The 22,894-nt window shown below is 41.1% G+C and overlaps 1 protein-coding gene across 1 annotated transcript in view; it reads right to left on the bottom strand.

Annotated features, from left to right (window-relative positions):
• The window catches only part of LOC124623863 (inter-alpha-trypsin inhibitor heavy chain H4-like), a 156,714-nt gene that overhangs the window by 16,760 nt on the left and 117,060 nt on the right, over positions 1 to 22,894 (bottom strand). The window contains exons 13-15 of the mRNA XM_047149072.1: positions 20,808 to 20,837; positions 6,832 to 6,873; positions 691 to 803 (exon numbers count right to left, since the gene is read on the bottom strand). Coding sequence (XP_047005028.1) covers positions 691 to 803; positions 6,832 to 6,873; positions 20,808 to 20,837 — 185 coding nt within the window. The remainder of the gene's footprint in view (positions 1 to 690; positions 804 to 6,831; positions 6,874 to 20,807; positions 20,838 to 22,894) is intronic.

The raw sequence follows: 22,894 nt of genomic DNA, 5'->3' as shown, positions 1-22,894 counted from the left end.
AAGTTAATATATTTTTCCTTCTTTTCCATCGAAAACACTTCGTCAGGTGCCGACAGCGTTCCCTCTGCGTTCAGGTTGAAAGAAAACACATCAGTGAAAGCTTGCATTCGTGTATTATGGGATGCGAGTTCAAGCACCAATATATGTTCGCCTTCATTTCCATACAACATGCATACGCAGGGTGGAGTTAGTAATTTTAGACAGTCTGTACAATAAAGCAGCCTCTGTTCTGAGCTAAAGGGAAATGTAGTTAAGTTTCCCACAATATGTTATTACAAGTGTCCATTTCCTTTATAGGAGGAGCATATTTCCATACATCCCGTCAACATAAAAATGTTTTTCACCTTAGTCTCATGAACACCCAAATTCCAAAAGAAAGAGAAGGCAATCAGTGGATTAGAAGGGACGTGCTATTAATCAAGATCATTGAACCTTTCTCCATTTGGAACTACCATTTTGTTTCATACCGTCTCTTGCGTATTTCCATACTACGGCGCTATCAAGAAAAACCTGAAACGTTCGTAACAGTAGCTGTAGCAGCAGTGCAGGTACGGAGCCTGTCACAGATCTGTTCCCTCGAAAACTGAGCAACGTATTTACAACAGGGGACTGGTTCGCTGCAGAGGTACTACACATCTGCGCCAGCGGTAGCACTCTTGCTAAGACAACGCACAGCTAGTGAGGACTTACCTGGTTCTCAGCGAGCTGGAAGTGTTGGTCGGTGCCGTTAATATTCAGTGTGATCTGAGATCCGTTCCGAAGTGGACCCAGCCACGTGATGTCCCCCAGCGTTGGCACGACCTCTGCAAAAGACCACAAAGCTAATGCTAGAATATGTGATGCTTCATGCATATTTCCGTATTATTGTATTTCTTAACCACTACGTTGTTTCACTGTTGGTGCCTGACCAAGATATTTGATTTCTTTTACTGTTGGTCCAACACTTCGCACCACAGAGGTAAGGGGCGTGATTTCAGCGGCATAACTAACATACTTTCAAGCAAAGTGCCTTGAAAAAGCAGTGTATTTCGAAGAGATTGATTCAGATTCACGAGAAAATAACTTCTAAATAAATGAAGATGGAAACTTCAGACAAATTTAAACTTGCACATCGAAACTAAAAGATTATATAAGTACCGACTCATGTGTAGGTATCTCCAGCGCAACTGCTAGAACGTGCCGAAAATTTCAGTTTTCGACCGGCCGTTGCTTGTGAGGGCATTTCTTAGCAATAACAATAATTCAGAGTGGCTTGATGGTTGGTTGCAAGTATTTCAACTGGGCACTACTTCCGCGACGCCCGTGTCCCTAATCTGGGGTAGGGAAACCTACACTTTAACGTGGAACCCGAACCACGTGTCATTGCTGGCGATACCTCACATCGTTAAACGGTGAAGGCTAGGTTAAAGACTGAAAATTTGGGTGGTTTCATAGGAATTAGATCCGCTTAGCTCTCGGTTACCGCTAGACCATAAGAACCGATAATTCTTAACAATAACCTGCCTAAATGTAGAACCGCCCATCGCATTGCATCACTGGCCTTCTAGGTCACATGACCTCACGCTAAGAGTCTGTTGTGTACACAGTTCCGCGTAGTCAGCGCGTACTAGAGCTCGCCCCGCTAAGCACAACAGCGCAGGCGCAGCGCTTGTCCGTCTCCGCACTACGAGATGGCGCTGTCTTAGAGACGGACCAAATTCTGCTTCCGCCGATCCGCGTATTAATATGTTACGCAGCCAGTGAGATCGCTGCTAACGTAGAATCTTTTCTCCTCGCGGATCACACTCGCCCAGTGACACCTGAACACTCGAGGTATTATAAGGAGTTTACAGACCTCCGATTAGTCCGCATTAGTCTGCATTAGTCTGTAGTCAAGTTTCAGTCTGCGCCTAATAAGATTATCATATTTCTGTATATAGCCGTGAAGAGAAATGTATAGACAGTTTGTCAAGTATCAGAGATATGTGAGAATAAGATTAACGTACCTAGACCAAAGGAACTTCAGATTGTCAATTGTAAATAGCATCCAGAACCAAGTTAAGTTATTTTTATGTTTGTTATTATTTTAATAAATGTGTGTGAAAATTAATCAAGTTCTGTTTGAAGTTGGTCACCATCAATCTGCTACTCTAAGCGTGCGAATGGCATTTCTATCGTCTGACCTAACGGCAGAAGATAAACACGCCACGATAAGACCACGAGACATTTTGCTGACACTCGCCTACTTCGTTAGAGCGACAAGTCAAATAATCTGATGGTGTGAGTACCGAAGGTCTTACAGTACGCACACCAGTCTTTTTTTCTTTTTTTTTTTCGTGCCGTTTTTGTCACACTCTGTTTACGTGCTTCCGTTTTCAACAGCTTTGGGAGAACTGTGACACAGCATAGCCACGTCAGTTAAGGAAAACTATGGAAGTTTTACTTACATCTACAAGGAATGATGTAGACACATAAGTGTGTCTGTACACTGGTCGTAAAAATATCGCAACCGACAGGGAACATTTTGTCTCATTCAAATCCGATAATAATAACTGATTTTAAATACAGGTCCATGTCAATTAGTTTCCGAGCAAACATTGGATTGGAAACTAGATGCAAAGGGCATCAGAAGCAGATTGTTCATAGTGACACATAAGACTGCACTAAACAACACAAAATACGGCCAAAAGTTGATTTTAAACGCGAATTGTGGTTCGACGAGTGGTGATCTTGCCTCGTGGTGTGCACCAACGGGTCACTGTAGCGTTTAACCTCCAGATGTGGAGGTGGTTCTGTGAAAATTTGGCGGTGTTTCTAGTACTACCACTTGGGCCCACTTCTTCAGGTTGCTGTGAAATTGAGGCAGAATGTTTATTTCAGTCTTACTGGTGACAAGGCGTTGCTCTGAGTTTGCTGTGCACACTTTCAAGAGGATAACAGTTATGATCACAGAGCTGGAAGGGTATTTTCGTGTTCTGACGAACACCCAGGCACTCTACCCCACCTCGACTGGCTCTCTTAATCCTTTATGTGACAGTGGTAAATATACACTGAGATGACAATTGCAAGTGGTTAGCGATATGCACAAATACTGGTGGCGGTAATATCACGTACACAAGGTACAAAAGGGCAACGCATTAGCGGAGCTGTCCTTTGTACTGAGGTGATTCATGTGAAAAGGTTCCCGACGTGACTGTGGCCGCAGGACGGGAATTAACCGACTTTGAACGCAGATAGGTATTTGGAGCTAGACATTTGGAAAATTTTATTTCGGAAATCGGTAGGTAATTCAATATTTCGAGGTCTACAGTGTCAAGAGAGTGGCCAGAATACCAAATTTCTGCTATTACCTCTCACCATGGACAACACATTGGCCACAGGCCTTCACTAAACGACCGAGAGCAGCGGCTTTTGCTTAGCGTTGTCAGCGCTTATAGACAAGCAACAGTGCATTACCTAGCCACAGAAATAAATGAGTGGAAAAACTTGGCCGTGTCAGAGGTGGCCCGATTTCAGTTGTTAAGAGCTGATGATAGGGTTAGAGTTTGGTGCAGACCTCAAGAAGCCAAGGAACCAAGTTGTCAACAAGGCATCGTGCAACTGGTGGTGGTGTATGCTTTTTCTCACTGGGTCCTCTGGCCCAGAGGAACCGCTCATTGACTGGAAATGGTTATGTTCCGCTACTTGGAGACCATATGCGTTTACTGACTTCATGTTCTCAAACAAGGATTTCACCGAGCCATAGTTGTTCATGTGTGGTTTAAGGAACTTTCTGGGCACTTGCCGCAAATGATATGGCCACCCGTATCGCCGGACATGAATCCCTTCGACCATGTATGGGAGATAACGTAGAAGTCAGTTAGTGTACAAAATCATGCACCAGCAACACTTTAGCAATTATGAACGTCTATAGAGGCAACATGGCTCAATATTTCAAAAATGGTTCAAATGGCTCTGAGCACTATGGGACTCAACTGCTGAGGTTATTAGTCCCCTAGAACTTAGAACTAGTTAAACCTAGCTAACCTAAGGACATCACAAACATCCATGCCCGAGGCAGGATTCGAACCTGCGACCGTAGCGGTCTTGCGGTTCCAGACTGCAGCGCCTTTAACCGCACGGCCACTTCGGCCGGCTCAATATTTCTTCATGGGACTTCCAACGACTTATTGAGCTCATGCCACGTCAAGATTCCGCTCTACGCCGGACGATAGGAGGTCTGACACTATATTTAGAGGTATTTGATGAGTTTTGCCACCTCAGTGTACATACTACTGAGTTACATGCTGTGTATTACTTTATTTAATAAAGACGATTGATGTTACTGGTATTAAATTTCCACAACAGCCTCTATAATAAATATGAGTACCATTCTTATGTGCCTAAGTTATTAGGCGTGAGTTATCAGTGAACAAGTCAGAAATGTTAAGAATATTTACCGATGGGCTTAGAGGCGCTCGTCTACATTTCTGGTTTCCCGTCCGCTAGTATTTGTCACATGTGGATTTTCGTTTTCTGGTACCTCAAGTTCAGTTGAGAGTAACATTTAGTACATTATAAAGTTTAAAATAAGTATGGGAGATATTTTTAATCATACTTACAACTAGTTTTGGTCTGCACCGCACATGTCAGCAAACAAATTGTCGTGAATTCAGTTTTCAGTTAAATCCTACTTTACTGGTTATATGCTGAGAAATGCTTATTCAAATGTAGGAATAAATATTTTCGGAAACATTAGAGATAATATATTTTTGCTGACAGTGAACACGACTAGTTTATGCACACTCTTGAATGTAACTGGTATGTTATTTACTTTTTTTGTTTGGTGTTTAGAGTTAGAGGCAGCTTATTGACATTCGTGAAAGTTTCTTTTGTCTATAGCATGATGTCAAGGAGATGGAGTAGTTGCGTGGCAGATAAAGTTCTGCCCCTTGCTGGGAGAGGAGGAGTAAATTAGTGTTTAACGTCCCGTCGACAGCGAGGTCATTAGAGACGCTCCACAACCTCGGATTAGGGAAGGATGGGGAGGGTAATCGGCAGTGTCCTTTCAAAGGAACTGTCGTTGTATCTGCCTGAAACGAGTTAGGGGAATCATGGAAAACCTAAACACTGATGCAGAGGGTTTAGCTACTCACATTTCCACAATTTCAAACATTTATACAGTAACTGACGGTAGTCTGAATAACATAGTGCCAAGTCGAAATTGATAATTTCCTGCAGATTCATTTCGAACTTACCAGTAAAATTACTATGTACAATTAGGAGCTCCTGATTCTTTTGTATTAATATTCACCACCCTATAATTCATGATTATCGTAGAAGTACACTACTGGCCATTAAAATTGCTACACCACGAAGATGACGTGTTACAGACGCAAAATTTAATTGACAGAAGAAGATGCTGTGATATGCAAATGATTAGCTTTTCAGAGCATTCACACAAGGTTGGCGCCGGTGGCGACACCTACAACGTGCTGACATGAGGAGTTTCCAACCGATTTCTCATACACAAACAGCAGTTGACCGGCGTTGCCTGGTGAAACGTTGTTGTGATGCCTCGTGTAACGAGGAGAAATGCGTACCATCACGTTTCCGACTTTGATAAAGGTCGGATTGTAGCCTATCACGATTGCGGTTTATCGTATCGCGACATTGCTGCTCGCGTTGGTCGAGATCCAATGACTGTTAGCAGAATATGAAATCTGTGGGTTCAGGAGAGTAATACGGAACGCCGTGCTGGATTCTAACGGCCTCGTATCACTAGCAGTCGAGATGACAGGCATCTTATCCGCATGGCTGTAACGGATGGTGCAGCAACCTGTAGATCCCTGAGTCAACAGATGAGGACGTTTGCAAGACAACACCCATCTGCACGAACAGTTCGACGACGTTTGCAGCAGCATGGACTATCAGCTCGGAGACTATGGCTGCGGTTACCCTTGACGCCGCTCACAGACAGGAGCGCCTGCGATAGTGTACTCAGTGACGAACCTGGGTGCACGAATGGCAAAACGTCAGGTTCTGTTTACAGCATCACGATGGTCGCATCCGTGTTTGGCGACATCGCGGTGAACGCACATTGGAAGCGTGTATTCGTCATCGCCATACTGGCTTATCACCTCTTGTTCGCAATGACCACACTTTGAACAGTGGACGTTACATTTCAGATGTGTTACGACCCGTGGCTCTACCTGTCATTCGATCCCCGTGAAACCCTACATTTCAGCAGGATAATGCACGTCCGCATGTTGCAGGTCCTGTACGGGCCTTTCTGGATACAGAAAATGTTCGTCTGCTGCTATGGTCAGTACATTCTCCAGATCTCTCATCAATTGAAAACGTCTGGTCAATGGTGGCCGAGCAACTGGCTCGTGACAATACGCCAGTCACTACTCTTGATGGACTGTGGTATCGTGTTGAAGCTGTATGGGCAGGTGTACCTGTACACGCCATCCAAGCTCTGTTTGACTCAATGCCCAGGCGTACAAGGCCGTTATTACGACCAGAGGTGGTTGTTCCTGGTACTGATTTCTCAGGATCTATGCACCCAAATTGCATGATAATGTAATCACATCTCAGTTATAGTATAATGTATTTGTCCAATGAATGCCCGTTTATCTTCTGCATTTCTTCTTAGTGTAGCAATTTTAATGGCCAGTAGTGTAGATAATAAATTGAACAGTTCTATTTAATATTCTATTTAATACTACTCTTTGGAACACATTCTGACATGTACCCTCTGACTGTTATGTTGGATGAAAATTTTTTCACTTAAAGGATTAATACTACAGAACATATTTAGGGTTATTTAGAGCAGCGGGTGCACGACCAGGTCTTTTCTGAAACCCTTACCTGTTGTGGCTGCTATGGCGATATCGAAATCTAGACTGGGCGCTGAAACAAATGGAATTGACATTAGAATCAGATCGAGAGTAGTTTATTCTATAAGATGTATCAAAAAGTTTCCGTTTGAGGACGTTGGAGCAGCTTATATGCAACCCAGTGCCACTCCGATGTGGGTGTGTAAGCACTGACATGGAGAGAAGTAATTAGTGTGGCCTTCGAACGAGAACTTTTTGATCGTCCCTTCTAATACATATCGTGCACAGAAATAAAATTGTTGCTTTACTCTGTTATAGCTTATATCTTTGACACTTTTCAGAATGCAGACTTTAATTTTTATCTCCTTGACTAGCTTTCTTACTTCTTCTATTTTTAATAATGGGTGCATAGAAAGATACCAGAATATAAGGTTGAGAGTAGGATAGGCAGAATAGGGGACGTCTAATCGAGCAACATAATCGTAGGTCGAAAAAACGGGGCAGCCAATCTACAAAGAGAGAACGAACATGTACAAATTTAACACAACCTAATTTGCCCCAGTTGATCCTCGTTATCTTAAAGAACACTATGTATAGTTAAATTAACTCAAGATAACTGGTGAATTAAACTGTCAAAGCTAGGCTATCATTAAATTTCTACCCTAGTGTGGTTTCGTTACACATGATTCTTTGTTAATTTTACTGTAGGAAGCTAGATTATTAACTCAGTCACTACAGATGTATCGTAACTCCATTAAGTTGTCAAGATAAAAAGCTGCACTTCAGAAATAGGACTGCAGCAAGGTAATGATATTTGTATTGTATGGGGTAGTGCCTTTAATCATTACATCAATAGAGAATGTGCTTTAAATTTCGCTAACTAACGTAGAACATGAACGAACTTATGTTCCGTTAAATAGATCAATAGCTATAAACTAGGCATCAACAAAAAGGAAATAAAACATGTCAAAGACTCTTATTTACTCATATTACATTTTTACAGCAAACCATTTATAATGGATCAACTCAGCCTAATTTCTGCATCCAACATTGCTATAAAGTTGAAACTGTCGAAGATATTCTGAAAATATTTTGCAGCGAGCTCTTCTGGGGTGTTGACTTCCATGCACTCTTCGCTGGTAGGTAGCCATTCTGTGGCCGTAGCTCGACAACGCGAGTATCCCACTAATCTGGGAAACATCTGTACTATTCGTCGAAATCTTTCTCTTCTGTGGCAGTGCTGCCATTTTTCTTTCGACCTCTATGTGTCAAGTGCCTGAGGCCAATGTACAGCAATTGTTTCTCGTCCTATAGGCTGGAGGCACAAACTACCCAGTTACACGGCTTTCAGTCTGCTATAAAATGTTTAAATCACGCAAATACTGTCTATTCATGTCACGTAATAATTACTTTCCAGAATTTTTTGATCTGTTTCTTCATCTTTCTCATCAAATATAATGTAGTTAATTAAATTTTACTTTTCCTCACATTTCTTTGTTAATTTGGAGATGAATCAGTGGACTGATAGTGACTTAAATTTTTTTGTTCTAAGACTTGAACTGTCCTAGATGACTTACTTGTAGCTACTTCACAACAGAAATAGCTCACCGACGCACTAAAACATGTCATCATTCCCACTTGGTCCTTCAGGTGTCTTCCATAAGGAAATTTTCCGCATTGAAATAAACTTAGGACATCGAGCAATTGTCTGGTGAAGGGCGATAGTTTCTGTTCTTCTTTGCTATGTGTACGGTGTGGGTACCTCATCACTAGAACATTTCCTAACCCATGATTTTATTGACATGCAACTGAACTTATATTTGTATCACTCTGAGCTCTTTTGGTGGGTGACAGTATTATTTTCAATTGACACTGAGTTTCGCTGTAGATATGCCTCGGTATGCCTTTGAGCACTGTAAATGCATTTGTCAATAGCATAAAAGTCAAAAGGAAGTCCGCACTACACTCAAAAGAAAGGAAGAAGCAATCAGGATTAGCATTTAACAGTTCCAAAGAATGACGACGACAGCGGCTTGCTGTCGTGGTAAACACCCGCAGCCAAGGCTACGACCAAAGTCGTCCGCTTCGCAAATAGGCTCCTTCCACATTGCCATTAGGGGGCACACCTGTTGCGGCCCTGTTTGTATCTGCGATGTTTCCTGGCCCCATGTAGCCCGAGCTATATCCTTCCTCCACGACTGTATTGATTCAGTATGGCTGGAGCCAAGCCAGCTGAAGCTGACGCACTGTCGTAGACACCATCACTTTCGGAGCCCACATGTGGCACCAGCAGTCCACCGCGAGCAACGGACGTCAGCATCAGGATTTGGTATCCAGTGGGCTCAGACATTTTCTGTGAATGTAATCTGAGAAATTACCGATTGATCGAAGAAATTTTGCAGTGTCTCTATGACGAAATTATCGTCTGCCCTTGTGGTTTCATGGGAGAAGTCTCTTTTATGTTTTGGCTAATACCGTGTTTATTGTTATTTGCCTACCTAGGAGATTGTTCTTGCTAAATGAGCCCTTGTCAGGCACCTTCAGTCATTGGCGACGAGATTTTTGGTGAATTTCTCCCTAAATTTTCACAGTTCCCATGTTAGATGGTGTTCTTTAGACATTTTTTCCCCACATGTGGTGTACTAACATACACTTCTCATTTCAGCATGTTCGCTGTCAACATAGACGTAACCACCCATTTGCTCATAAGATTACAGTCTTCACAAGAACCTTTGTTTCAAACGATTGCCCCAATTGCCATAGCTCTGCCATCGTCTTTCCCCACACCGACTCATGCGGCACCGCCATTCCCATTTTCCGCATTTGATAACAAAGCGTAACTGTCGGTATCTGTATACCTCACCTGGAACAGCATTTCATTGATGTTGGAATTTCAGGTGACAGGCATTAACCAGATTTTTATAGCCTCACTGAGGTGATGAAGTGTATTGCCTTATTCAACACCCGAATACTGAAGTCGAACTACATTATTTGTCTTATGATCAGATTAAAATTATATTAATGCTACAGGTTGACTCTGAAATAGAAGATAGTAGCAAACAGCCACATTTTACAATGCTATATATTTATTTAGATAGGGGCGATACCGGTTTCGAACCGACAGATTCATTTTCAGACGGCTAGTTCACGTTTTACATTAGCTTTCGCCTTTTTCTTCGCCAACTGACGTAACGATTTTAAGTGAAATAACGAATTATTAAAGGAATGATGTTTAGGTTACTTACGGTGAAAAATCCACGCCATTATGTTCCAGTGCAGACTGCTTATGATCCAGCAGCAGCGAAAACAGTATCATGTACTTTTTGTGTATATGTATGCACATAATCTAAAGCACCACTTACACACTCAGACGTTTCATCACATGGAGGTATGTATACAAAGATGGCGATATTACAACCATAACGATGCCAAAGACATCCTCTCTGAGATATTTCGTTATATACATGTATGTGACAGCGGAAATTTGTAAATTGCTAATGTTACATTACTTACTATTTATATTGAAAGAAAGCCGATTAAAATTAAGATAAATAAATAAAGCAGTTATAAAGTGTTACTGCAGTGATATTCCGTAAATATTATGGTATTCATTGGAATCAAAGTAAATGATAAGGGCCAGATTTACATAAATAAATATTACAACTATTGACATATTATGTAAATATTATGGCATACACCGAAACGACGGTAAATGGTTTGGGACGGATGTGCAAATATAAATATTACAACAATGGATATTTCATTATTTTTTATTATTATTACTTTAAATTCGAAACCAGGTGAACGAAATTTTGAAGAAAGGCTGCATTGGCTAACTCAGTTTGTTCACTGAGGACATTTTATCGTGATTTACTTTTATGTACATATATTTCAATCTCTTCAGAGCAGGTTCATAAAACTATCTTTCTCAGAATGGTACAATACTTGTACATGGTCTTCAATTCTCTTTATTCCATGACTGTTAGTAGTTGTGTGCATGGAAAATGTGGATTTTGAAATGTTGTTCAAACGTATGGGATCTATATGCTCTTTGAACCGAGTCTCAATGCTTTTATCTGTTTGTCTTGTATAGGAATTTGGGTAACTTTGGCAGTTTGTATATCCCAGATTTTTTGTTTGGGAGGTTGTTATTCTTTAAGTTGTGAACTGCTAACTGCTAACTGCTGAAGTTTGTTGTTTGTGTAGAAGCTTATTTTTTGTGATAGACAAACTATCATGAGAGGGCTGTATTCATTGTTTGAGGCTATGGTTCTAATATACTGATTTGTCTTTCTTTTTGAACTGGTTCAAGTGGAATTCTGCGTAGCCGATTCAATGTGAATCTAAACTAACCCATCTTATGCTGGTTTGGATGAAAAGATGAGCTTTTGATACATAAATCAGTGGATGTTGGTTTTCTATAAATCTCAAAATCTTGTTTATGGTTTTTTTGGTGATTTTTACGTCTAAGAAATTGATGCTGTTGTTGGCCTCGTGTTTAGCGGTGAATTTAATGTTTTTGTGCTTGCTACTCATATTTGTTGCTAATGTGTCTATTTCCTCATTGGAACCATGTGTGTCATCAACATATCTTTTGTAGTGGATGATTTTACTGTTGATGTGATTGTGTGATTCTTAGCTTCAAAAAATATCAGACGTGCATGGACAACACCTGGTAATTATCCCTCGAGGTCACTCAGGAGCGCACTGTTTGTTGAAAGTCTGAAGTGAGCGGAAGACACGCCTACAAGAGGGTTACTGAGTTGAGATCAGTTTGCAGAGCCTCATTGGGTGCATGGGTTAATATCATATATGGCACCAATGAATCAGCATACGATTGCTTACACTATGAATCTGCGCACTGAAAACAACCGTCTTGAAGAAGGGTTGTACTATCCAGTGTGTTTAGCAATTCCTTGTGAGGGAACTGAAGAATTTGTGGTGAGCTAGTGTCACATGAACTTGGGAATCTAATAGCTCCATTAATATAGTGCTATTTTGTCAAAAACTGACATTTTGAGCCCGTGGCTGTGTGCTCACCTTGGTACTTTCATACAATTACTTCAGTGGTAATAACAAAATATACAGACAGAAAGATGGGTTGGCAACGGGTAGCACCCTAGCTGGGATGTTAGCAGATATTTGCATAAATCACTAATTTTTATCACCTAAAATATTCGAAAAGCTTTCACTCAAATGGCCTGCAAATATTTATAAAATTTAGCGCAAATAATACAAAACATGTTTAAAGTAACTTATAAAATTAGAGAAATGAAAAAAATTGATAGAAGGTTGCAAATGAAATGAAAGAAAGAACAATTATTTTAAAATCTCTTTGTTTTTCCTTAAGAAATCTCATTCTTCGAATATGTTAGAAAAAATTTCTACACTGAAGAGCCAAAGAAACTGGTACACATGCCTAATATCATTTCGGACCACCGGGAGCACCCAGAGGTACCGAAACACGACATGCCACAAACTCCACGAATGTCTGAAGTAGTGCTGGAGGAAACTGACACTATGAATCCTGCAAGGATGTCCATAAATCCGTAAGAGTACGAAGGAAGGAGAGATTTCCTGAATAGCACGTTACAAGGTGTCCCAGATATGCTCAATAATGTTCATGTCTGTGTAGTTTGGTGGCCAGCGGAAGTGTTTACTCAGAACAGTGTTCCTAGAGCCACTCTGTAGCATTTCTGGACGTGTGGGGTGTTGCATTATCCTCTGGAGTTGCCCCAGTCCGTCGGAATGCACAATGGATATGAATGACTGCAGGTGATCAGACAGGATGCTTACGTACGCTTCATCTGTCAGAGTCGTATTTAAACGTATCAGTGGTACCATATCACTAAAACTGCATAGGCCCCACACCATTACAGAGCATCCAGCAACTTCAACAGTCCCCTGCTAAAATGCAGGGTCCATGGATTCATACCTGTACACGTCCATCCTCTCGACACAATTTGAAACGAGACTCGTCCAACCAGGCAACATGTTTCTAGAGATCAACAGTCCAAAGTCGTTGTTGACGGGCCAAGGGGAGTCGTAAAGCATTTCGTCGTGCAGTCATCAAGGGTACACGAGTGCTCGTTCGGCTGCGGAAGCCCATATCCATGATGTTTCGTTGAATGGTTTGCATGCTGACACTTTTTGATGGCCGCCACAGGACAGTTATCAATGTTTGACTGTTATAGAGGTTTCAGTAGGGAGTTTAACGGATTTAAAGTCAGGATAAGTGCTCTATAATGCCCCCTATAGATTATATCTGTGTGCCAGACTGAGACTCGAACTTGCGTCCTTAGTACTGGGTTCAGATTTCGAGTCTCAGTCCGACATATAATTTTAATCTACTAGGAAGTTTCATATCACCACTCACTCTGCTGCAAAGTGAAAATTCTCTCTGAAAGTGCTTTATAGTTCTAATACCTGCTGGGGTCCCAACAAGTGCTGCTCTATAATTGTGAAAATCAGTGACCTCTCGTCATGTTGAGCTTAGATTGGGTTATTTTCAACTTCTCGTCAATTCTGAACTTAGAAGAAGTGAATTTTGGGAATTTTTCCGCTGTTTAAGGCTAGTAAAAGTGAGCTGTTGGCTCTTGTATTTGAAATTAAATGTAGCTCTGGAGGGTTTAATTGTTTAAACTGTGATGTCAAATTAGAGAAGGGGTGTTTCTTAATGTCAGAGAAATATTGCTTAAACATAGCATAAGTGGACATAGGACAGGTTAGTACACATATAGATACATAGTTTTAAAGTAAGCTCCAAAATAACTAGTTTGAACTATAAGATCAGAAGGGCTGTCGTGTAAACTTACAGGGAAAGGTAGGTTTACAATTTTGGTACTGAAAAAGCACGAAGCGGGACGACACATGTGTTGACAATTTTTGTCTGCCAACCTTAAACTTGATGCAACAGCTGTTTAAATGGTAACATGAAAGTGGAAATTCTGGAATTCTATAAATGACCTGACAGTTACAAAGAGCGACACACATCATAGTGAATTATATGTTGAGGGAAACATGTTAAGTAGATCAGCATCTTGGTTGCTGCTGTATACTGTCACAGAGACTGTTCCAGTATCCCAGGTCGGCCATCTTGGATTCTATACTTAGCAAAAGTGACCCCAGTGAAAAATCTAATGGCCATCTTTAATTCTACATTTAGCACAAGTGGTCTTCGTCCACAAACATGGCACTGCACCATTTTGGATTTTCGAATTTTCCTCCAATTTATACTTAGCTCAACAACAATACTTCGACAGCGACGCCCCACCATTTTATACACAGGGTAAGTGATCTATGTCAGAGGGGTGGGGAAATCTGGTAACTGCTGATGATGCCAGAGGGGAAGAGGGTCGGTTGAGAAAATTCAAAAACTTATCATTGATATCTTCAGTAATATACTTTGCTTCAAAATCCGCACTGCCTATCTGCGTGTCGATGAGGATTTTTGCCATTCAAGATTTTCCAGAAACAACAGCCTCACAGACACACTACATTGCTGGCTTCAGTTCTCTCAGCTCTGTATCGTGAGACCTGTAACCCACGAGCTCTCCTCTCTCAGTACCAGCCTCTATCGCTATGCGACTCACAATAATGTGTGGGCAATGGTTTCTTCATGAGTCCCAGCGCACATCATCCACCTTATGGTACGGTATAGTGGAGGTTCAGCTGCGGAATCAATCATAGCTCCACAAATATATAGTTAGCTGCGACCTCGAGGATTCTGCGTGTTTCATGTTGCAGATATCCCACGTTCAACGTTTGGACTCGACCAACAACTGTAACAGGAGCAGCAGTGCTTGCGAAATGGGAGCCAGCCGGTCAGCACGACACTGACACTAGAGGCCATATTGGGGTCTACATCGCAGCCGACGTCCCCATGCCCATGGTCGCCGACAGCAAGGATCCAGGCACTTCGCTTCCAGCAGCTGACGACGATGACTCCCCTTGACTCCACGACGGTCAACCATCTCTCCTGGTGAACTAGTAGTCCACCTGCCTAATGCCCTGGATATGCATGGCCGAAGAATGACGCTATAGCTGTTATGGTATCGTCAGATAGAAACGAACAGTCTTGGGAATATGCGGTACCTCCAGTAAGATCAGAGGTACCCATTTCGCGAACAAGAGTGTCCACATCGACTTTAGGAGGTGCAGCTATCACGACCCTACCTGCATCCACGACGTCAGGTGGTCACAAATACACCATTCCGTATCATTCTGCCACGTATATCTTAGGACATCGCAAAGCCACAGACAAGCCAATTGAAAGCGACGCACCATCCTGGACACCATCGCCAGCAGTCTATCACCGGCTGTGTAGTAATTCGTCACGCCAACGATCGCTTGGATACATAAAAGTGTTATCATCACCGTTTTCGGAAATATTTAAGACTCTGAACGTGCTTAATTCACAAAAAAGTTTTCTATAGATAAAAGGATAAAAGGAAGTCGTTTTTGAAAGTATTTGTATGGAGTGTAGCCATGTATGGAAGTGAAACATGGACGATAACCAGTTTGGACAAGAAGAGAATAGAAGCTTTCGAAATATTGGCACAACTTGACTAGAAGAAGGGATCGGTTGGTAGGACATGTTTTGAGGCATCAAGGGATCACAAATTTAGCATTGGAGGGCAGCGTGGAGGGTAAAAATCATAGAGGGAGACCAAGAGATCAATACACTAAGCAATTCAGAAGGATGTAGGTTGCAGTAGGTACTGGGAGATGAAGAAGCTTGCACAGGATAGAGTAGCATGGAGAGCTGCATCAAACCAGTCTCAGGACTGAAGACCACAACAACAACAACATAGATAAAACAGACTTCGAACATCATTAATTCATTTAACAGTTCTACTAATGTATTTTACCATGTGATGATATGATGTACATCCATTGAAATATTAAACGATTTTATGTTTGTTTTATCTGTACGAAACTTTTTGTGGATTAAGCACATCTGGAGATGGTGAATCTTTCTCGAAACCGGTAATGTGAATATTTTTTTATACATCTAAGTGATTGTTGACGTAATGAATTTTTGTACAAACATTACCAAAGTCGCCTACTTCTAGTTGACAAAGTTTTAACGTTCAATAACTTTGTCCTTTGGTATTCAGTGGTCTTAGATTTCTTCTGTGGCTGTGAATTCTGGACAACAGTCCAAACAGTGGTCCAGCTGGACATTGTTAGTTCACAGAATTAATGTTCCGTTACCGGTCTGTAAATTTATACTTATTAGTGGTAATAAAGGTATCCAACAATTTGACACTTTTCTGGTGACTAAATTGACTACAACCATTGTGGTTTAGTGAGAAGTGTCCCGTTTTGTTATCAAATTGGTTATTATTATTTATATACCTGGGAGCTTGTTCTTGTTTAGTGAGGCCTTGTCAGGTCACTTCATGTATTTAATGCCTTTGTGAAGCCACTGAAATCCAAACTGGAGGTCGAACAGAGATTTAAATACCACTCATCCCGTATGCATGCCCATAATCTTAATCACTGCACTGCCTCATTCCATATCAGTCTCTTGGCCTAGGCAGAAAGCAAGAAAAGCTTAATGTTTTGAATCTGGGGCTCCTAGAGTAGAACGAGTCTCAAAGCAGAGACAAAGTAGAAACTGTAGCATTCTCTGGATTAATGCCTCCGAGAGCGTTTGTACGGTAAGTAATGCCTTTGAGTCATTCCATATCAGTCTCTTGGCCTAGGCAGAAAGCAAGAAAAGCTTAATGTTTTGAATCTGGGGCTCCTACAGTAGAACGAGTCTCAAAGCAGAGACAAAGTAGAAACTGTAGCATTCTCTGGATTAATGCCTCCGAGAGCGTTTGTACGGTAAGTAATGCCTTTGAGTCATTCAAAGTTACAAGTCTGTATGTGCTGTGACGTTTATAAGAATTTGTAAATACAGAGGGCATAGAGTGAGAGGAATATCCGAACATCTCCACCCTATGCTTCGCTTCAAGAAGCTACAAGAGGCCAAGTGTTAAAGATGAATGTTGCACGTCGAAGAAATAGTTGCTAACATGTTAACTGTTTGTAGATAATATTTAAACAATCTATACGTTTGCCTTCCGCATCTAATTAGTCAGGGATTGTGTTACCCGAAAGATACGGGATCAGTTCCCGATATTACCAAGAAGTTCCCATAGTGGTAGGAATCGAACAGGACACAGTCAGCCTAGTATAGACATTAAAAGAACTATTTAAGGAGGAAGTAATGGTTGTTGTTGAAAAAATTAGAGATTCTTCAGTCACACGGCGGAATGCAGTGGACGCCCATCTTCAGTCCGCAGAGACAGGAGAAGGAGTTATGATTCTTATTGTATAAGGTATGTGAGAATTCGTGGAAACGAAGCACCCGATACCACAGCTAAGAAGGCACGTACCCTACTTAACGGGATGCAAATTACCATCCCCCTGGCTGTCGTATTGTCATTGCTGTGAACTCCCGTAATATGCCTATGGGAGGAACGATGGCTGGGCAAGGCGGATAACGAGTTTCAAATAAGGAGTCTGTAAAATTGTGGCTCAACTTCTTCCATCCAGTTACAGGAAATCATGTCTGCTTAACGTATCTTCGGACAGGGGACAGCCCCTCAGTCTTTCGCATCTTTTCAGATGTGAAGACCAACTACTTAGAGACGCTTGTGGGGTATAGATTAAGAGTTCCCCATACTTTGACTGAATGTAGTTTTTGTTATTACAAGATGGTTGAAACGAGTTGATTAGCGTGATGATGAAATGAATGTGGTAAGTGTTTTGTGGTCTTTGACCTTCTCCCTAAACTCTTTGACACGAGATTTTAGCAGAGAAAAGGCAGTCTCATCCACTTACTGTCTAAGTGATCATGTAAGTACCACCTCCGGATTCGTTGATTTGAGCTTTTTCTGTTTTTGTATTCGTGTTTCAATGATCACAGCCTGTGTTAAGTTTTGCATTCTGAGAGTAGTTGTGCGTTATGTGGTAGAGGGTGAGGGAGAGCAAATTTAATTTTATATAGCTTTTAGCGTGTCTGCGTACTATATGTAGGGTCTTTCAAAAAGATTCATCCTATTTCATCAAGTTCTTACAAATGACTGAAAATAGAAAATTCGGGTGAATTTTAACTTACCATCAAACCTGAACCATAGCTTTGGCGTAGTTGGAAGTTGCCGGTTCATATGGTTGACAATAGCGGTATCCCTAAAGCAGCTACCTCACACACTAACTTGCTTGTTCATTAGATAACGTAGGTCTAGTCGATGGAGATGGCCCTAACACATCAACAAATCACGCAGAAAATTACATTTTTCAACAGAGTGGAACGCCATAGCGCTGGCCCAGATTTTAAAAAATTTTAAACACTGAGCTACCTAAACCATGAATCGGCTATAAGGGAAGTACGATCTCACATGGGCCTCTTTGTGGGTCTGATTTCAAGATCTGAGATTCATTTGTGGGGATTCGTAAAAGACTGCGTCCATGTGCCTCCTCTTCCAACAACTGTGAATGAACTGCGGCGACGCATAGCCACAGCAGGGAACGCAATGACTCCAGACATGCTTGCAAAAGCATGGGGTCAATTGGGCTAACGTCTGGACGCTTGGCGTGCGTCCTGTGAAAGACAAATTTAACATTTGCGAAACTCAAATGAAAGCTCTGATGTTAAACGTAACTATAAACAGTAGCACAAGTTTATATGTGAAGCATGTAAAAGATATACCCTCTTGAAAATGAAAACTATAGAGTATTAGCAGTTACAATCTTCTCGTATATACTAAGATGGTATCTGTTCTTTCGGACCATGGAGCTCGTTAGAATCAAAGTACAATGAAACGAACACCCTTAGCTGCTTACAGGCGTTGACATCACTATAACCTAACCGAATTTCACAACTAATTCTTAAACTTACAATGAAATGAACACCCTTAGCTGCTTACAGGCGTTGACATACGCCAACGGGGACTGATAAAAATGTGTGCCGCGACCGGGACTCGAACCCGGGATCTCCTGCTTACATGGCAGACGCTCTATCCATCTGAGCCACCGAGGACATAGAGGATAGCGCGACTGCACGGATTTATCTCTGGCACGCCTCTCGCGAAATCCACATTCTCATTGGTAGGAATGTAGCCACTGTACAAGACTGCTGGTAGCGGTGGTTACGAGAATGTACGGCCGCAAGAGAAACGGGCTTTGAACGGCCACACGGTACCACCGGAAGGGTAGACCATAGTGTTTGGCGTACGGCTTTGGCTCATCGTACAGTATCTGCAGCAGCAGCAATCTGAGCAGCAGTTGACGCCACAATGACATAACAGACTGTTACAAGTCGTTTACTTCATGGAAAGCTCCGAGCCAGAAGCCCTGTACTATGCGTTCCACTGACCCCAAACCGCCGCTACTCACGCCTTCAGTGGTGTCAAGCGAGATGTCAATGGAGGGCAGGGTCGAGTTATGGCCTGTTTTCTGGTGAAAGTTGATTCTGTTTCGGTGTCAGTGATGGCTGTGTGTTGTTTTGAAGGAGGCCTGTTGATGGCCTGCAACCAACCTGTATGCTTGCTAGACAGACTGATGCTACACCTGGATTTATGGTCTTGGGTATGATTTCATACGACAGCATGACCACCGTCGTGGTTGTCCGACGCATCCTGAATGGAAATCTGTACGTCAATCTGGTGATTCAACCTGTTGTGCTGCCAGTCACTAATAGCATTACAGGGGCTGCTTTCCAACAGGATAATCCTCGGTCACAAAACGCTGTTGTAACCCATAGCGTCTGTAAACAATCCCTTTACGACTAGATACTGATAGCAGTTGACAATGTGGCAGTTGAAAGACTCACATGTACATGAGCAACTCTTGTTTCTACAGTGTCGTCAAATCTGGCAGGTAAAAGAATCACGTTTCGATATCTCCTGTTATTAATGGCCAGATTGTTGTTGTTAAGAGCTTAAAATATCGTTGTCAACTCTTATCTGAAACCGTAGTGATTCCTTGGAACCATTTATTACTTACCGATATTTTGAAGTAAATTACTTCCACAATACTTACATAGAAATAGTCGTACCATGCAGAGTCAATATTGTACAATGTATAATTATTAATAATAAAATAGTAACAGTGTCGATGCCTTCAGACCCTTCTTCGCGAGCTGAGGCAGAGAGGCGGGGACCAACCGTCTGTAACGCCAGTGCTGACGTTGTATCGGCACTGATGTGACGCCAAACAGGCGACCAATCATATCCCCCCAAACAAACCAGCTGACGTTTACCTGTAGTAGAACTGGGATGCTGCTCTTTCTCTCTCTCATACAATGAAGGCTTTCACGACCGGATGGTACTGTTGTTGATAATTCTTCCGGGTTATAAGGCCGTGGTCCATGGAATTCTTCAATTCCTAACGTTTCGTCCAATACTACGTTGTACATCTTCAGAGGTATGGCTGGTCCTGCTGAGTCCTGCCAGTCGGCAGAATTATCAACAACAGTACCATCCGGTCGTGAAAGCCTTCATTGTATGATTAGAAGACTCTACGGGGAGAATGTCTCGAAATCAGTTAGACTTCTGGAAGTTTCACGTAAGAAGGAAGCACATTTACTTTGAGTCGGCAGGACTCAGCAGAACCAGCCATACCTCTGAAGATGTCCAACGTAGTATTGGACAAAACGTTAGGAATTGAAGAATTCCATGGACCACGGCCTTATATCCCGGAAGAATTATCAACAACCGTTCTCTCTCTGTTTCTGGCTAAGACTCGCAGTGGGCCAATACTAAACCCTGATTTCCAAGGGACTGAAGTTTCCCTTTATGCCTTCGACTATGTAGTGCCCATGTACTCTCCTCTGAATAAACCAGCTGTGTGTTTAGTAAGAATCCTTATTGACCCTATCCTTATTATTCCTATCCTGCCGTCAACTGTCTAATTTGGCCATTCTGTGCGATCCAAATTTTGTGCATGCATTCATCTACAACATCCTTCATTTATACTACGTATCTGGACTATTAAACCTGTTGCTGTACTCACCTGCAAAGTCAACCGATGGAAATGAGCGATCTGAAACAGATTACCGAACATTCATTAACATTATGCTCATTATTCCTTGTAATAACAAATTACATAATCGCGTTCTATAATACGTACAGAAAGCTCATTTGAATGTATTACGCGTGAGACAAGGGTAATCCCTTAAACCTGTCCAGGTAAAAAGCCTGTGTTCTTAGAAACTATAGAATAACTCGACACCCTGTTGTTGACTGCCACAAGCAAGGTCGCATCACCTTACATCAGTTTTACAGTCTCATCATTTCTTCTTAACAATGTACAGCATTTCATTCGATAGATATACGTTAAGTGTATTTGAGTTTCGACAATCCTAGCTTAACAAATGTATCTGGGTACAATAAGTTGTTTATAGTGGTTCAGTTTCTAAAACAACAATACTAGGTGGATTGACTACATAGTCTATTAAATAACTAATTATTGAAACAGACCTGATTGAAAATGAATCAGGTCACGTTAAAGTGCTAATTTATTAAAATTCTATAAGCTTGTAATCAGAGAGGATATCAAAAGAAACAAATGCTTTGGCTTTCAGTAAGCTATGAAACAAGTCCTCCTTCACCTGCTGGCATCAAGAATGATATCTCTAACAAAGCTACAGAGAACACATACACATAGCTACCCTTATAAAACAAATGACAAATATCATACAGCAATTATAGAACATTGTTATTACTATTGAAAGTCAAACTGTGTAATCTTCTTAATAAGAGCTGATTACTATTTAATGCTTAAAATGATTTTAAGCAAAAACAGACAACTGAAATATTGGCTTTTTTACACAATAGAGAGTAGTAAAATGCCACAGAAAACAAACAGTCCCTTCTGTCAAATAGGAGACAATTATATGACCCAACAAGCTCTATAGTAGGCGATTCATTATATTACATTTTTGTAAATGATACCCAGAACAGTTTAGTAGTAATGATTATCAATGTTTGTGCTATAGACTACAGTGCAAATAATTCCATGCTTGGTTACATGGGTAGATACGAGTTTCTTTCAGTTTGTAACAAGAAATATCGTAACAATTGATATAATTATATATAATGTATGTGAGCACCATGCTTACCACAAAAATAATAAGATTAATAATTTTTCTGTTAACCTTTTTCCAATACATCAGTCGTTATAACGCCATTGGTTTCCATTTAATTTTGTATTTTTCGTTTAATTTTCAGTACCTAGTACTTTTATATTTTACATTAAATTTTTATCTCCACACTTCAGTCAGCGTACAGCTCCCAATAAACTTCTCATGTCATTTTCACTTGTCGTCAATGTAAACTACGCTACAGTGTGTACATATGGGACTCCACAGAACACAAGTCTTTCATCTCCATGTTCTTCTAAAGTAAGATTATTTTAGATGATATCTTGAAATATCTTGTCGTAATTTCCAAGTGTATTTACTTTGTGATAGCTTGGTATGTCTAATTAAAGCGCTTCACACAGTGTTGCAGTTAGCTCATTCTTTCATAGGTTTTAACAAATATTTGTATTTATCATGAGCTCATCCCCCGCTCTCAATTTGACATTTGATATTATATACCCACTGCATTCTCATTTTCTTTGATGCGTTATTAGGAGCTTGCCATCTGAGCTATTGTTTTTATGTTTCATCATGTTATTGTGGAATGTAATACTACGTTGGTGCCATTTCTTTATTCGACTTTGCTTTATGAATCACAGTTAGACTAAGAAACATTTTTCTCTTTGTAGCAATTCTAGTTCAACTTATGGCACTTACAACGGGCGAAGCTTGAATATACTCGTGACTTCTTTTCTTAAAGTAGTTAGAACAGTGAAGGATATTTATAAACATAAAAAGCCAGATTTTTCACAATTTCAACCTTTATCACGTGATTTTCTCCCAGAAGAGAGACGCTGTTTATTGACTTACTTCATTTTCTGTCATTTCAGCTAACTCATCTTTATAGGTCTTGTGTGCCTGCAAATAGTTTACTGTCATTAATGCTGAAGGAAAGAACCCATACTCCCTTGAGAGTTACTGCAGATAATAGCCAAACTCAGAAAGAAATATTCCTCAA

This window comes from Schistocerca americana, chromosome 1, assembly GCF_021461395.2.
Source record: "Schistocerca americana isolate TAMUIC-IGC-003095 chromosome 1, iqSchAmer2.1, whole genome shotgun sequence".
NCBI lineage: Eukaryota > Metazoa > Arthropoda > Insecta > Orthoptera > Acrididae > Schistocerca > Schistocerca americana.
Note: the sequence above shows the minus strand (reverse complement) of the source record. Positions and strands in the feature narration are given on the sequence as shown.